The sequence below is a fragment of the Gadus chalcogrammus genome, chromosome 16, assembly GCF_026213295.1.
Source record: "Gadus chalcogrammus isolate NIFS_2021 chromosome 16, NIFS_Gcha_1.0, whole genome shotgun sequence".
In the NCBI taxonomy this organism is placed as follows: domain Eukaryota; kingdom Metazoa; phylum Chordata; class Actinopteri; order Gadiformes; family Gadidae; genus Gadus; species Gadus chalcogrammus.
In genome coordinates this window covers 904,625-922,294 of record NC_079427.1, presented here as the reverse complement: position 1 = coordinate 922,294, position 17,670 = coordinate 904,625, and the positions used below count along the sequence as shown (strand labels likewise).

The following is a 17,670-nucleotide window of genomic DNA, read 5'->3' as shown; positions in this document are numbered from 1 at the left end:
CCACGAAGGGGAGCACACTCCCAACTTTTCGTCTGCTACGGGGCAGCAAAGAGGGGCATACCTCTTTCGAAGCAGAGGCCGTCCCATTGGTTGGTAGACGTTATTTCCCATGCCTACAGAGCAAGCGGGATGCATGTCCCGCCTGGTATAAGGGCTCATTCAACCAGAAGTATGGCAACGTCCTGGGCTGCCCTCAGGGGAGTGCCAGCTGACGACATCTGTGCAGCGGCCTCATGGTCTACGCCTTGAAGTGTCTGAGAATTGGCTGACGGCTTCGCCATCCTCTCATTGACTTCCATTATAAAAATGTAAGGTATTAGGAGTTGGATATTTAAAAAGCTCTAAGATATTTTATTTAGGAAAGTAGTTGCACAAGAATCAGAGGAAATATGAACATTGTAAAAGTCGAATGGAGTCTATAGGTGAAAAGCTGTGGAAGGAGTAGGAAACCAAATGTTGTAGAGAATAATAAAAAAAGAAAGAAAGAAAGAATAAAGCCTAAGAATAAAAAAAATATTGAGCGCTGCTTGCAGCACTCAACTAGCTATGAGATTATAATAATTAATAATATTTTGGTCTATATATATAGATGTATAGTGAATTTTATGTATTTATTTTTCGTTTCTAGAAATAAAAAAGAATAGGCCACAATTCAAGAGCATTACATACAGGCTTATCATGTACTCTGTAGTGTGTGTATGTGTCCTAATGTCATCTACGGTGTTATTGTTCCTAGCTCCTCCCTATGGAGGGGTTACCATGGTCACCCGGTGTTTAGAGAACATGATGATGATTTCATAGGAAGATGTCACCCCTGTAGCTGGCGTTTCTCCCTCATGTTTGTGAGACCACTCTCAGCCTGACGCCACAACACAGAGCTCAGACTGTCGTGTTTAATGAGGTGCTTTCAGCAGCACTTCTGGACCAGTGGAGCAACACAGTGGTTCCAGCCAACACAACAAGAAACGTGCTGCACAGGAAGGGGTTTCAGCTGTACAGGAAACAGGGGGGTCTGAACAACACAATCTGAATAAAACCCACACTACCAGCCACGATTGAAATAAACTAAATACTTCCATATAATAAACAGATTATTGTACAAAAGCCAATAAAGGACCCTTGTGGAACAGAACCAGACGTCATTATAAGACTTGAGGTATGAACCAGGGTTCAGCTGATTGGTCAGCTCCCCAGCCGCCGTGAGGCCGGATGCGGACTCCGGTCGACAGGTACGACCCGTAGGTGAGGCAGCGCCGGGCCGGGGCGGGGCGGGGCGGCGAGGAGCAGCTTCTGGATGGAGCGCTGGATCTCCTTGGTCCTGAGACCGTACACCAGGGGGTGGAAGAGGGGGGGCAGCAGGGCGAACAGGGTGGAGTTCAGGAAGTTCCCCAGCACCGACACGCTGTCCCTCCGGTTGTACAGCACAGAGTAGAAGATGATGGTGGAGAAGTTGATGAAGATGATGAGGTGAGGAGCACAGGTGCTCAGGGCTTTCCGCTGCGAGGCCTTGGAGGCCCTCCAGCTGACGGATAAGATCTGCATGTAGGAGAGCAGCACGCAGACCAAGGGGAACAGCACCAGGCTGCAGACGATGAACAGGCCGTACACGTTGTCCAGGTCTCTTCTGAAGCACGCCAGCTTCACCACCACCAGGTTGTCACAGAACATCTTGTTGACGGCGAAGCGGCAGAGGGGCAGCTGAGACGTGAGGTACACCTGCACCGCCGTCAGCCCCACGGGGAACAGGTAGGCGGCGGCCAGCAGCCCCCGGACCCGGCCGGGGGTGATGATGGTGTGGTACTGCAGCGGCTTGCAGATGGAGATGTAGCGGTCGTAAGCCATCACCGCCAGGATGGCGTAGGCACAGGACCCATACACATTGACGAAGAGCACCTGCAGCAGACAGCCCCCGTAGGACATGAAGGGATCGCGGGACAGCAGGCTCTGCATCACCTTGGGACACACAGCGCACGAGCCCACGATGCCATTGAGAGCCAGGTGCAGCAGGAAGGTGTACATGGGCTTGAGGAGGTTGGGGTCACTGAGGATCAGAGCAATCAGAAGAACATTAGCACACAGAGTCAACACATACAGGAGCAGGCAGAGCACGAAGAAGACATAGTTCAGCAGGCCTGGGGGGCTGTAGGCAGTCAGAGACAGCGCCGTATAGAGGAAGCTCTGGTTCATGCTGATGAGGAGTACAAACCAATCACTGCATCAGTAAAAGCCCTGAGGGTCCAACACCTGAGACTAATGCCATGCTGCTCTACGTGGGCAACATAAGAAACACTTTGGACATTTAAAGGAGTAGGAGCTGTCTGTCTGTCAGTCTGTCTGCTCACTGTCTGTCTGTCTACTCTCTGCTTTTCTGTCTCTCTGTCTGTCCTGGGTTGAGTGGCATCATCTTCTCATCTTTTATTGTGATCCTAATGTCCCATGACTTGCCCATAGCCAATAAGAACTTGTCACGTGACATACCTATCCAAACCAATCCCTAAGGTGGCCCAGACCTCCTTTAGGCCTTATGAGGAGGTGAAGGAGGAAGAGGAGAGGCCAAGACCTCCTTTAGGCCCCATGAGGAGGTGAAGGAGGAAGAGGAGAGGCCAAGACCTCCTTTAGGCCTCATGAGGAGGTGAAGGAGGAAGAGGAGAGGCCAAGACCTCCTTTAGGCCTTATGAGGAGGTGAAGGAGGAAGAGGAGAGGCCAAGACCTCCTTTAGGCCTCATGAGGAGGTGAAGGAGGAAGAGGAGAGGCCAAGACCTCCTTTTGGCCTTATGAGGAGGTGAAGGAGGAAGAGGAGAGGCCAAGACCTCCTTTAGGCCTCATGAGGAGGTGAAGGAGGAGGAGGAGAGGCCCAGATCTCCTTGAGGCCTCATGAGGGAGTGAAGGAGGAGGAGAGGCCAAGACCTCCTTGTGGCCTCCCTACATCAGAGAACCAGGGTTCTCTGGTAATTGAACCAGGGTTCACCAGGGTTCTCTGATGTAGTGAACCAGGGTTCTCCAGGGTTCTCTGATGTAGTGAACCAGGGTTCTCCAGGGTTCTCTGATGTAGTGAACCAGGGTTCTCCAGGGTTCTCTGATGTAGTGAACCAGGGTTCTCCAGGGTTATCTGATGTAGTGAACCAGGGTTCTCCAGGGTTCTCTGATGTAGTGAACCAGGGTTCTCCAGGGTTCTCTGATGTAGTGCCTGAGGGGTTCTCCGGTGGAACCTCTTCCTGGCCCCAGCTGTCCCGGGGAGCTCATGATGACTGCGGGGTCGTCAGGTCAAACTTCTCCAGCAGGGACCTTGAAGCTCTTCCTACAGCCTGCGATGTACTGATCCTCGTAGTTCTAAACTCCTTTTTCAGGTCTTTTCACTTCACTTTCATACTTTGACAATTTTTTAATGAATCCTGTAAATAAATAGATATTTTAGGTACATAGAATAAAAAGTTCTTGTTTATTGTATAGGTTGTATGATAAGTAGATACCGTATGGCACGGTATCTATGGTATATAATGTATGCATGTAGATTATGAAATATTTATATTATATTCTTGATATATTATTATATATATATTATGATATGTATATGTTATGATGTGATATTATGATATGCACATTATTACATTATAATATATCTATATTATGATGTTATTTTGTAATGATGAACCAGAGAAGGCTGTGAGGCTCTCAGGTCTGGCCCTAATACTGTTGTCTTCTCTAGAGACTGAATGTTTCAAACGTCTCATCCTCGCCGTCCGTTTGACCTCATTAACCTTTCACACCCAGAGTGTCCACAGAGTAACTGCTGGTTAAAGCAACATAACAAGCATCCCCTTGCTGACGCTGTTGTTCCGCTGGTCACTCCTGAGGACGGTCATCCCCACCGTCGGCAAGGAGACGCTGAAGCCAAACCACTCCGGAGGTCCTCCTCCACACGTGGGAGCGCACCGGCTAATTGGCTTCCAGGTGTCGCCCCTCCAGGTGGCCCCCAGTCCGGTAGTCCGGCCCGCTGAGACCCTCCAGCCCGCTGGGACCCTTCGACCCGCTAACACCACGCCTCGGGGACGACTCCTTGCATCATGCTAACGAGGTCATTACCCGGACGTTTACATCGGACTCATAACAAACCTCTCGTCCTGCTGCAATTAATACAGAACCAATAAAGTTGTTATTATTATATCATCTAAAAGCTGCAACATATCTTCATCCAACAACGATATAAGTATATATATGTGTATATATATATAGGCCTACAGAGGTGCATCTCAATTAATTAGAATATTGTGGAAAAGTAAATTAATTTCAATATTGTATATTCTATGTAGATTCATTCAACCAAAAGTGAAATAAATGCTTTATTTTTTAATAGGGACAGTGCACATTAATGAACATTGATGTTCAAACATCTTTGTAAACATGCCGGTTTATAGCAGAGCTGCTAATTTGCATCCGTATTCCCTAAATATTTCAAGCCTTTGTTTGTATTAATCTTGATACAGAGTTTTGGGTTTTCATGAGCTGTAAGCCATAATCATCAAGATTAAAATACATAAAGGCTTGAAGTATTTCACTATGGGTGCAATGAATCTCTATAATATAAGTTTCCCTTTTTTAATTGAATTATTTAAATTAACATTTCCACAATATTATAATTCATTGAGATGCACCTGTGTGTATATATATATATATATATATATATATATATATATATATATATATATAATATTTATGTATCATCATCATCATCAACTTGTATTATTAGACTCAAGGTCCACTTTAAAAGACAAAAAATAGACAACACACATATGCATTAGAATAAAAACATAAATGATAAAAGGCATTTATACCAATGTCTCCAAAGGTATGATAGCATACTGCACTATAACTTGGGTTCGACAGCAGCATTATAATTAAATTCTTTCAGTCATTCAAGCGACCGATAAATCTGTACATATATGGTGTCTCAATGAAGCTTGTAAGGTGTTAACTCCTGCATTCACAAGTAGCTCACTCTCACTGCTCCATCTTGGCTCTTTAAGAAAGATCCTAAGGCAATCATTGTAAGCAACCTGATGTCTGTCATACTTGATTTTTTGAGCTTACCCCATAAGGGGGCAGTATAAAGGAGAGTGCAATAAGCTCTAGAGTAGAGACATATCCTTACATGATCAAAACACTTATGAAATGTTCTTGCCAACATATTAGCTTGCTTGGGCATATAATGTACGAGAAATATTGTCATCGTCAGACATTTGATCTGTTATAAAGGGCCTGAGGTATTGGCTTTATAACAAACACAAAGCTCTTCCCCAGAAAGATAACATTGTGGAAAGTGGAGGTCCTTATCTCCCTTCGCCCTACATATCATCACACTGCTCTTGTTTGAATTATAATGCACATCATGTATGACACCTTATTCTGTACACGTATTTAACAACCCAGCACTACTGGGAGAGAAAATGGTCGAATCATCTGCATACATTATATCACAGTGCTGCCAATCATACAGCCAGTTCCACAGCCGTTGGTCAGATAAACCGTTCATATACAGGTTGATGAGGGCTGGTGACAGTAGACCCCCATATATATAGATATAGATATAGATATACAATATAATAATAATGATGAACCAGGGACAAGTAGGACTTTATTGAAAGAGGAAATATACAGAAAACATTGATATCTTGTAATTGGACCATAGACTATATAAAGTCTTGCCTATTTTAAGGTGCATGGTCCAACGTCTACATGGTTCTTCTTTTTATGGTAAAATTATCGCTCAAAAGATCTGTTGTAATAAAAAAGCCCCTGAGAAACTTGACCGGTAAAACTCAGAAGGCAGGTGTCAAGGTACCATCCACAGAGACTTGATTTTTATATTTATATGTTTTGTATTTGTTGTATTTATTCACGTATGCAGACTTTGGATTTGGCATAAGCAAAACGATTAGTAAGAATCTGATTCCAGACAGTCATCCCACCTACCGGGTAATATAGTTTGAATTATCTGAGAGCTTCGGTCATGTAAAAATGTAAGCATTCTTGAATATGTGTACAGCATGAATATATAATCAAACATATACATATACAGAGAGCAATATTTTCTGCATCATATGACTTGATAAGACATCATGTTTATGCTGTGTTTAACGAACTTCCTGCGTGTAAGATCCCTCTTTAGAGATAGTAGAAATAGCTTATAATCGTTTTTATATTGCATTAGACAACATAGTACTCTTTAGTTTTCAGAACAGGATGCAGCATGAGTTGGGCTTTTCAGTGTATAACAAATAAAAACATTCGTTGGTGAATGAATATTACACGGGAAGTGAAGGTACAAGTGACTTAGTCTTTTTTGCCCCTTGAAATGAAACATTTTATTCACAGACATAGTTCTAAAGTCCGCCAGAAGAGGGCGCCCCCCCCCTCAGCCAGGGGGGGGTGGAGGGGTTCTGGTGCTTGTGACGTCACGACCAAAGTGTTCCGAGAAGGAGTCCAGCAGGCGGGGCAGCAACTCCTCCACCGTCACCGCTCGGCCCAGCTCCTCGCTCACAGACGTCACGCCTTTACCCACAATGCCGCAGGGAACAATGTGTTTGAACCACGACAGATCTGTATTGACGTTGAGGGCCAGGCCGTGAGATGTGATGTAGCGGCCACAATGGATCCCTGGAGCACAGAACACAGCGTTTACACCTGATCAGTAAGAGTTTAAACCAGATTAACAGACCAGGAGCACAGAACACAGCATTTACACCTGATTAGTAAGAGTTGAAACCAGATACACAGACCAGGAGTACAGAACACAGCCTTTAAACCTGATTAGTAATAGTTTAAACCAGATACACAGACCAGGAGTACAGAACACAGCGTTTACACCTGACTATTGTGATCTGAAACCAGATTAACAGACCAGGAGTACAGAACACAGTGTTACACCTGATTAGTAACACCAGATTAACACTAGATTAACACCTGATTAGTGACGACAGTTGAAACCAGATTAACAGAAACCTGGAGTGGAGAACCAGACTGCTAGTAACTAGCAGTTTGAACCTTTTCAGGCTTCTACCTTTTCTCCATATTTTTTTCTCAAAAAGTGGCGGAGACCATTGACCTCGCGGCATCTTAGGTTCCGGTGTTAAACCGAATTCTGCGACCCACCGAAAAGTGTGACCCCAGGGGGCGCTGTTGCATATTTTCTGCAATATGCACGAGTTTGAAGCGTAGAAAGGCTTGACAAAAACATACATGAAACATAAGATCTCCCCCCAACCATTTACCTTTTTATTAAAGTGCTTAATAAATTAATTTGATTAGCATTTTACAGACCCATACAATGGATAGGGCGTTTAGTAGCCTACGGTCCTTCACCGTTGCTTCTTTACCCATAAAAAGCTACAGTCAGTGTTAAATTAAGCTGATTTACCTTTGAGCATTTCCTATTATAGGAAACTGTGTAAAATGCTGTTTAGAATTAATGTCAGTATCAAGAAAAGAAAGATCCACCGGAGATCTTATGTTTTATTTATGTTTTTGTTATACTGCACACGTGCATGTTGCAGAAAATGTGCAACAGCGCCCCCTGGGGTCACACATTTCAGTGGGTCGCAGAATTCTGTGTAACACCGGCGCCCCTGAGTTGAAACCAGTTAATTTGAGTAAACTATTGTCTCATTAGTTGAGACACGTTTAGACAGTGTGTAGTGAAATGTGCCATTAGCCTCCTGTCAAGCCAATGAATAGGCTTTCGGATCACTAAATAGTACATTAATAGCCCTATTTTTCTATTGATAGATTTATTGATTGTTTGGTGAACTATGAGGCGATGTGTCCGGTGGCCCTGAACCCAGCTGAGGGGTCGTCGTTACGCACCGATAGCGCAGATCTTGTTGTCCCCAACCCACACTCCGGTGTCCGGGGAGGTCGACGCCTCGATGCCCAGTTGACCGCACAGCCCGATGACGGTCTGCTCCAGCTGACCGACGTACCAGCGCAAACTCTTCCTGAAGCCCCGGAGGTCAAGGACCGGGTAGCAGACCAGCTGGCCCGGCCCATGGAAGGTGATCAACCCGCCTCGGTTCGTCCGGAAGAACTCGGCTCCCAGGAGGGCCAGCCTGCGCTCCTCCTCGGCGGGGTAAGGGGCCTGGCGGATCCCGATGGTGTAGACCGGCGGGTGTTCGCACACCAGCAGGGCGTCGGGGGCCGGGCGGCTGGGATCTCGGTTACGGTGTCGCTGGACGAAGCGCTGCTGCTCTAGGAGCGCCTGGGAGTAGGAGATCCGCCCGAGCTGGACGAGCTGCACCGCGGCTCTGGGGCTCTGCATTCCGGGCAGTCTGACCCCGGTCCCCCGGTCGGTCCAACCCGCTCTGTGGGTCAACGTGGAGAGGTCAGCCGGTCTCACTCAGACTTCAGACTCCCCAAGTCCCGGTTGTTGCTTGTTTTTTCCTCGTTATGTCGGGAAAGTATTGCAGTATTGTGGTAATGTGTATTACCGCCCCCTGCTGGGCGGGAGTGTTTAAAGATTCTATTCAAAGATGATATGAATTGTCTTGTTTAGTCCCACTAAAACCGTGTGTTATCCTCCTCAACCAAGCTGAATCCAGAGGCCGTATGACAGAGTTTTACCTTTATACGATGTTTTAAGAGTGAGTTCGCCTGAACTCCTCTTCACCGAATGTGTTTTTAGGTCCAATATTTTTGTGGTGCTTGCCCTATAAACTATGAACAATAAAAAATATATGCAATACTTTTGTTAGTTTCAAATATCAGGTTTTCTTGACTGGAGTAAACCCGTCGTCTGTCTCCCCCTGGCGGCCGACCACCGCCGACACACCAACATCCCTGGATCAGCTAACACACCAACAACCAGACATCCCTTGAAACCACCAAAAGAGGATAGGACGATATTAGCCCTAACCCTTAACCTAACTTAAGTGATCATTTTAGTTAAAATAATCAGTTCAGACCTCCTGTCCTTTACATCCGAACTGTTGATACTGCGATATAAACAAACGGAGAGCTCATGTAGATCTAAACAGTTTTTATTTCCTTCTATAAGAGTTAACTGATCTCAGTAACAGAATAATGACGTCAGATTAAGTTAGAGGATCGACTTTTCTCGGTCTTTCGAGAGAAAACAGGTGACCCCACGCACACGCACACACGCACACACACAGAGTAGCGGGAGGGGGGGGCGACGAGCCGACGGGGGGCGGGGTTGTTTGTTTTCAAACTGAACCAGAAGGAAAAGAGCAGCGAAGATGGCGGCCGCGGCGTCCGCCGAGCGTCCCGCTGAAGCAAAGGAGATGTGCCCGGGGAGCGGGCCTCTGCTCCGGCTCAGATCCGCGTCCGACCCGCAGGCCCGGGCCCCCACGGGCGAGCTGAAGTGTCCGGTGGGGTGCGGGGGGGACCTTCCCGGTCCCGGGCCCGCCGCCCAGCCCCGCTGCGGACTCTCCGCCTGCCTCCGCTGCTTCCAGCGGCCAAGGAGCGGTCCCCGCTGCCGGCTGCGGGGTTCCTGGCGGCCGGGCAGCGAGACGGGCCCGGCGGTGGAGCCGGAACCCTGGGAGCCGAGCAGGAGGAGCCGCCCGGAGCGCTGCAGGAGCAGACTCGACCGGAGAAAAGGTTGGTTTTCTAGATTATAATTCGTAACATTTGGCTCCGTTCACTTAATTTGTCGGTAGGTCTATTTAGTGTTTAACTTCTCATCATGGTAACTGCTCTTAAAACCAATAACCCCCTTGGGCTCAGTAAAGTTGGATGTTTTCAAAGGACCCCCTCGGGTCCAGAGGTAGACCCTCGGGTCCAGAGGTAGACCCCCTGGACCCCTCGGGTACAGCAGCAGACTCCCAGTCCCCCGCCCGGTCTGCTCTTTGGGGTCCGGGTTGAGGGTCTAGAGGAGGTCGGGGTCTACCGTCGGGATCCAGGTCTACCGTCGGGATCCAGGTCTTGTGAACTTGTCCGGACTTGTCTCCTCAGCTCATCTCTTTATCTCTATCTGGAAGCTGCTCTCAACTTACTCCATCAAATTAGTTTTTTACATTTCTACAATAATGTCACCTTATTAACGTCACATATTATTATAACATTTATATCGTAGATAAGAGCTATAAGTCTTCATATCGCCATGTTGCTGAATTATTAGCTCACAACCAAACCAACCTCCTTCACGCTACGTGAACTATATGGTGTGGTTGGAGGTGGTCATGGTGGCTGATGGTGATGTAGCTGAAGGTGGGGTTATGGTGATGTAGCTGAAGGTGGTGTAGCTGAAGGTGGGGTTATGGTGATGTGGCTGAAGGTGGGGTTAAGGTGATGTGGCTGAAGGTGGTGTAGCTGAAGGTGGGGTTATGGTGATGTGGCTGAAGGTGGGGTTAAGGTGATTTGGCTGAAGGTGGTGTAGCTGAAGGTGGGGTTATGGTGATGTGGCTGAAGGTGGGGTTAAGGTGATGTGGCTGAAGGTGGTGTAGCTGAAGGTGATGTAGCTGAAGGTGGGGTTATGGTGATGTAGCTGAAGGTTGGGTTATGGTGATGTGGCTGAAGGTGGGGTTAAGGTGATGTGGCTGAAGGTGGGGTTAAGGTGATGTGGCTGAAGGTGGTGTAGCTGAAGGTGATGTAGCTGAAGTTTGGGTTATGGTGATGTGGCTGAAGGTGGTGTAGCTGAAGGTGATGTAGCTGAAGGTGGGGTTATGGTGATGTGGCTGAAGGTGGGGTTATGGTGATGTGGCTGAAGGTGGGGTTAAGGTGATGTGGCTGAAGGTGGGGTTAAGGTGATGTGGCTGAAGGTGGGGTTATGGTGATGTGGCTGAAGGTGGGGTTAAGGTGATGTGGCTGAAGGTGGTGTAGCTGAAGGTGATGTAGCTGAAGGTGGGGTTATGGTGATGTGGCTGAAGGTGGGGTTATGGTGATGTGGCTGAAGGTGGGGTTATGGTGATGTGGCTGAAGGTGGTGTAGCTGAAGGTGGGGTTATGGTGATGTGGCTGAAGGTGGGGTTAAGGTGATGTGGCTGAAGGTGGGGTTATGGTGATGTGGCTGAAGGTGGTGTAGCTGAAGGTGGGGTTAAGGTGATGTGGCTGAAGGTGGGGTTATGGTGATGTAGCTGAAGGTGGGGTTATGGTGATGTAGCTGAAGGTGGGGTTATGGTGATGTGGCTGAAGGTGGGGTTATGGTGATGTGGCTGAAGGTGGTGTAGCTGAAGGTGATGTAGCTGAAGGTGGGGTTATGGTGATGTGGCTGAAGGTGGGGTTATGGTGATGTGGCTGAAGGTGGGGTTAAGGTGATGGAAAACAGCTTTTTCCACAACACTACAACACTGCTCAACACAAAGACCCTACACTAGCCCCCCCCCCCCCTTCTTGAACATGGCCTATGCTCAGTCTGACTACCTCAAACCACCTATGCACTTTACTTATGCACTCCAATATGTACTTTATATTCATACTGCATTCTATGGACCCTTCAGAACTATATGCACCTTATAAACTGACTGGATATTTTTAACTTTGTTGACCAGCTGCTATCTGCTATCTGTGTCTTATGTATTATTATTATTATTCTTATAGTGCTGCTTTAACAAAAACGTTTTTATTGATTGCACTACTGGTTAGATGCTAAACTGCATTTCGTTGTACTGGTTGTCCTTACTTGTGCAATGACAATAAAGTTGAATCTAATCTAATCTAATGTGGCTGAAGGTGGTGTAGCTGAAGATGATGTAGCTGAAGTTTGGGTTATGATGTAGTAGATGAAGGTGGTGTAGCTGAAGGTGGGGTTATGGTGATGTGGCTGAAGGTGGGGATAAGGTGATGTGGCTGAAGGTGGTGTAGCTGAAGGTGATGTAGCTGAAGTTTGGGTTATGGTGTTGTAGATGAAGGTGTTGTAGCTGAAGGTGGGGTTATGGTGATGTGGCTGTAGGTAGTTGGGTTCCTCTCCAGACAGCTCCACCCTGATCCTCATGTTAATACAGCAGGGCCTGGCTGTAGTCCAGGGTCTGGTAGTTGCTGTCTGTTGCATTGTGGGTGTTCTAGTGGACTGGTTGATACAGAGTGGTATGATGGCTGTGGTTCTGCCGGACTGGTTGGTACAGTATGATGGCTGTGGTTCCAGTATGATGGCTGTGGTTCCAGTATGATGGCTGTGGTTCCAGTATGATGGCTGTGGTTCCAGTGTGATGGCTGTGGTTCCAGTATGATGGCTGTGGTTCCAGTACGATGGCTGTGGTTCCAGTACGATGGCTGTGGTTCCAGTACGATGGCTGTGGTTCCAGTATGATGGCGGTGGTTCCAATATGATGGCTGTGGTTCCAGTATGATGGCGGTGGTTCCAGTGTGATGGCTGTGGTTCTGCCGGACTGGTTGGTTGGTACAGTATGATGGCTGTGGTTCCAGTATGATGGCTGTGGTTCCAGTATGATGGCTGTGGTTCCAGTATGATGGCTGTGGTTCCAGTATGATGGCTGCGGTTCCAGTATGATGGCTGTGGTTCCAGTATGATGGCTGCGGTTCCAGTATGATGGCTGTGGTTCCAGTATGATGGCTGTGGTTCCAGTATGATGGCTGTGGTTCCAGTATGATGGCTGTGGTTCCAGACAGTGTGATGGCTGTGGTTCCAGTATGATGGCTGTGGTTCCAGTATGATGGCTGTGGTTCCAGTATGATGGCTGTGGTTCCAGTATGATGGCGGTGGTTCCAGTACGATGGCGGTGGTTCCAGTACGATGGCTGTGGTTCCAGTACGATGGCTGTGGTTCCAGTACGATGGCTGTGGTTCCAGTACGATGGCTGTGGTTCCAGTACGATGGCTGTGGTTCCAGTACGATGGCGGTGGTTCCAGCTGACTGGTTGTGTCTCCCCCTCAGACAGCTCGGAGGCGGGGTCCCAGGGCTCGCGGTGCGGGGGGATGACCTCCGATCAGCAGTCCAAGGTCAAGGTGAGTGGGCTGGAGGGGGCCGGCCCTGAGGGGGTCCACCCGTCTGGTCCAGAGGGCCGCCCCGAGCCGGGACCAGGGCGCTGGTTGCGGAGCGGGTGTGCAGCGTTCCTGAAGATGTACAGTGACCTGTCCGTCACCCAAACCCTAACCCAACCCGTCCAACAGCCTCACACCCCAGACTAACTCTACACTAGGGCGGGGCGATATTGCAAAGATTATTGTCACGATTATTTTTTCGATATTAATCACGATGTATAATTTGATACTGCTGAAGCCTGAAGGAACCAGACTGTTCATTAGTTAAACCATACACTTTTGTTTATTACCATATTTGTGATAAGGGAGCATAATCACATTTAAATAAAAACATTTAAATGAAAACACAAACATGTTTTATGTGCCCAAAGCAGAACAATATAAGGTTGCTTCGTAAAGCTTGCCTTGTAACCTATTGAAAATAAAATTAAAATAAAAGCTCTGACTTCTTTCACATTAAACTCCTTTGGCAGGGCTTCAGAAAACATCTTAAATCTTGTGGATGAACAAAGGCCCTTGCACATGAACTGAACTTTAATACATAAAATATGAACTACGTAGTGCTTACGTAAGTGCAAAATGTAAACATTGTAAAAACAGATATTATGCTACATAAAATAATGTGTTTAAAACTTTAAAACTAAAAGATCTGTGAGTCCCATCAAACTCCTTTGGCAGGGAGGCAACAATCTCAAATGTTTGTAGAGGTTTATTCTGCTGTGTGATTGGTTGTTAGGGTAAATCCATATCAGAACCTTTTTTTTTTATATCGAGCATTTATGACTAATGCTTGTCAACGTGAGTTTTTTTCGCGGTTAATAATCGTAATCGAATTATTGCCCAGCCCTACTTTAGACCTAAACGATGTTAAGGTCAGGTTAACGTTGGCATTGTCCCTTTCCAGACAATGATCTTTGTTTAACTCACTGCCGACTGCCCCGGCCAACTGGTTTATTCCAGTATTTCCCACTAACAATCCAATCCACCAGTTTAGATTGTGTCAACTCGCCACAGCGCAGGCTCCCAGGCGGTTAGGACGTCCTGGTCACCTACAGCCTTGTGACTTCCTGTCCCTAGCGACCGGCTCTTGAAGACTTCCTGTCCCTAGCGACCGGCTCCTGAAGACTTCCTGTCCCTAGCGACCGGCTCCTGAAGTCTTCCTGTCCCTAGCGACCGGCTCCTGAAGACTTCCTGTCCCTAGTGACCGGCTCCTGAAGACTTCCTGTCCCTAGCGACCGGCTCCTGACGACTTCCTGTCCCTAGCGACCGGCTCCGGACGACTTCCTGTCCCTAGCGACCGGCTCCTGACGACTTCCTGTGTGTTTCAGGTGAAGGCGGTCCTGTCGGACTCGGAGAACGAGGAGCCGGTCGGGAAGAGGACCCGGAACGTCTCGGGAGCGCTCAGGAAGAGCAAAACCCCGTCGGCCTTCAGAGAGTAACACATTTATATATAGTAGAACATGGGTTTAATAATATTCATGGATAGTAGAACACTTATAAAATGTTTATATAAAGTTGACCATGAATTAAATAATAACCGTAACATGTAAATACCGCTAGATAACATATTAATACCGCTACGTAACATGTTCATACCGCTACGTAACATGTCAATACCGCTAGATAACATGTCAATGCCGCTAGGTAACATGTTAACCCTGACCCCACAGCGCCTCCCAGAGGAGTCAGAGCTGTACTGCGTCGGTGGAAGGAGGCGGGAAGCGGCGGTTCCTCCCGCAGTCGTCCGTGATGAACGCGGTGAGTCGGAGGGGTTGACTCCTCGCAGATGCAGCCTCCTCTGCTGGTTGTACTGGGCGGCCCCCAGTAGACCCAGCAGCAGGCCGGTCCGTTCACCCGGTGTGTGGTTTGCAGGCCGGGGCGAGACACAGCTGTGTGGCGGGGATCCTGCTGTCCTCAGAGAACAGCCCGGCCGTCTCCTCGCCCGTCAGCGGCGACCGCCGGCTGGCGTGGCGCGGCCCGACGACCTCCTTCCCCCCCCCCGCCCGGCCGGAGCGCAGTGTCAGCCCCGAGAGCAACGACAGCATCTCGGAGGAGCTCAACCACTTCAAGCCCATCGTGTGCTCCCCCTGCACGCCGCCCCGGCGCCTGGCCGACGGCCGGCTGCTGGAGCCCGCCGTCGTCAAGTCCACGCCGCGGAACCTGCTGCGGGGGCTGCAGAGCCCCACCAGCTACCAGGCCAGCCCAGCCGTGCTGCTCAAGTGGCGGCAGATCGAGCTGGACCGCCAGAGCCTGAGGGTCACCTCCAAGGCCACGCTGACCTGCAGCCCGCCGGGGGCCCCGGAGGAGGGCCCCCCCGCCCAGGGAGCGTTCCCGCTGCGCGCGCGGCGCCGGGTGTTCGGGCCGGCGGGGGAACCGGGGGACCTCAAGAGGACGGCGGTGAAGGACCCGCCCGGCCCCTGGAGGAGCAGGACCCCGGGGCCCCCCCTCCCCAAAGAGACGGAGACGCAGGACCACCCGGACCCCAGGAGAGGCAAGCACACCCAGAAGACCCGGCACACGGAGCCGCCGCCGCCGGACGGGAAGAGGGCCCGGGTCCTGCTGCAGCCGGCCCCCCCCGGGGCCCCCGGGGGCCCCTTCCCCCGCGTCCCGCCGGACCTGCCGGGCCACGCCCTGGCCCTGCGTCGCCGCACGCCGCTGGCCTGTGAGCAGCAGCCGGGGGGGAAGGCCCGCGCCCCGCGCTACCTGCTGCGGCCTCGCGTGGCCAAGCAGAGCCAGCGCCGCCAGAGCCCCCGCAGACCCAAGCGGCTCTCCAGGAAGTACTGAGGCCCCGGATGACTTGTACCCATGATGCATTGCTTCCCACAGACCCTTAACAGGAACGGGCGAATGGCTTGTGTGCTATCATGATTGCTAACACCACCTCGTGGCTAACTATGCTAGCATAGTACCACAGTGTCTACGGACGGACACACTACAAGCCCCCCCAGGCCCTAGCGCAGACCTAGCCAAACCAGTCCCAGCAGAGTCTAAGATAGGCCAGCCAAAGTCAGCCTAGCCTAGCAAAGCCAAAACTAGCCTCAGCGAAGCAGCAGATTGTGAAGCAAGTCTTATGCCGTGTTCGACTTGGTGCACTGACGCCCTACATGAGACCTTGTTCCCACTGAGGCCAAAGTAGAACAGATCTTGTATCTGCTCACATGTGACTCACATTTCTGAACAGTGTAAACAGCACCGTCACATGGAATCTGTTCCATTCTGATCCCAAATCAGAATGGAACAGATCAGCCTCCATTTGACTTCCCTATGCGGTAGAAGTAGTAGTGTGTAGTGTAGCCTAGCCTAGCTAGACCAAGCCTAGCTTAGCCAGACCCAGTGTAGTGTAGCCTAGCCTAGCCGAAACTGACATATCCTAGCCAGACCCAGTGTAGCGTAGCCAGACCTAGCGTAGCCTAGCTAGACCCAGCTTAGATCACCCTAGCCAATCTGTCTCTGTGAGGAGCTGTCTGCTACCCTGTGCTTATTGGCATGTAGCATATGTCATCAGTGTGTAAAATGGTATTTTATCTGTAAATACTGGTATGTTATCAGTATATATTCTGATATACAAAATATACAAATGAACACGCACCTAGCAAATCGTATTTATTGTTTTAAAATTCAACATGTGATTCATTGTTCTTAATGAAACCGAATTGTGATGTTTTTTTAAATGAACTTAAGCAATAGGAGGATGTTTTCTGAAAAAGGGCTATTTTTTACTGTATAATCACATTATTTCGAATTATTGTTGAACTGTGTTCTTAAATTTATGCCAAACTAGCTTGACCTTGAAATCTTTCTGATGCAAAATCTATCGAGAATGTAGAAACACCGTTTGTGTGATACATTAATATTAATGCTGGCACAATACGATCTGCACAGCGCTCTTTCATATCTATATAGCCGGCGGTCGTACCCGGACAATAAAGAAGAGCTGTCATCTTGAGTTTGCTTTGAGTAACATTTTCGGTTGGGCGCCAAAATCAAATACTAGAACTAGGTTGTTTATTATATCAGAATTACGCTGAATGATTACAAAATGAATCAATAAATCATGTATATTAAGATAAGGTGACACTTTGGTATTTTGCAATAAAAATGGTGTATGCTATCTCTAAAATATGTATAACGAACAGGATATTTGTAATAAGGATCCCTTAGCTTTTGGAGATGTATAACAGCCTCTTCAAAGAGTATGGTCCTTCCACGGACCGCTCGCCGGGACCCGACCAGGATCCTGAAGCCACTTCCTACATTCGTTTGATGCAGGGTTGACCTTTTATAACAGGCCCTTATTTTACCACCAGGTGTGAGTGTGATTAGCCATTGCACTCCGTTTCAGAGTCTGCCCTGCGCTACATCTACAGATCCATCCTACATTCACTGCTGCTAAACTGGGGTTAGTCATTCTTCACTTAACGGGAGGGGAATGATCAATGTGATGGCAGTGTGTGGGACCTCAGGGCTCATACTGATCCCCTGTAGATGGAAAAGTCCTTCATCCATATACATGCGCATTTGTTTCGGTACCTTAATAATTGTTTAACATAACTAATATGAATGCATTTGAATCGTAATATATATTGCAGCAGATAGTCTTCATATATTTATAATTAGATTAAGAAAATACAATACATGCTCCTTTCAATTGTTACTGTTATCCCTGACGAGAGGTCTGAGGAGACGGGTCAATACACTCTTTGACCAGTGGGCGGCGATAATA

General features: G+C 48.4%; 3 protein-coding genes across 3 annotated transcripts; 1 reads left to right on the top strand and 2 right to left on the bottom strand.

Moving 5' to 3' along the window:
* Positions 1 to 1,182: 1,182 nt before the first annotated feature.
* Positions 1,183 to 2,187, bottom strand: LOC130406670 (olfactory receptor 2AT4-like). The gene has a single exon (XM_056612349.1). The coding sequence runs from the start codon at positions 2,185 to 2,187 to the stop codon at positions 1,183 to 1,185; it is 1,005 nt and encodes a 334-aa protein (XP_056468324.1).
* A 3,396-nt stretch (positions 2,188 to 5,583) lies between these two features.
* lipt2 (lipoyl(octanoyl) transferase 2) lies at positions 5,584 to 8,463 on the bottom strand. The gene is made up of 2 exons (XM_056612076.1): positions 7,861 to 8,463; positions 5,584 to 6,654 (listed from the first exon to the last, which is right to left on the bottom strand). Exons 1-2 carry the CDS (start codon positions 8,309 to 8,311, stop codon positions 6,413 to 6,415), a joined length of 693 nt encoding a protein of 230 aa, XP_056468051.1. The 5' UTR covers positions 8,312 to 8,463; the 3' UTR covers positions 5,584 to 6,412.
* Positions 8,464 to 8,860: 397 nt separating this feature from the next.
* rnf169 (ring finger protein 169) lies at positions 8,861 to 17,638 on the top strand. The gene is made up of 5 exons (XM_056612067.1): positions 8,861 to 9,609; positions 12,841 to 12,911; positions 14,276 to 14,382; positions 14,618 to 14,705; positions 14,820 to 17,638. Exons 1-5 carry the CDS (start codon positions 9,249 to 9,251, stop codon positions 15,729 to 15,731), a joined length of 1,539 nt encoding a protein of 512 aa, XP_056468042.1. The 5' UTR covers positions 8,861 to 9,248; the 3' UTR covers positions 15,732 to 17,638.
* Positions 17,639 to 17,670: the final 32 nt, after the last annotated feature.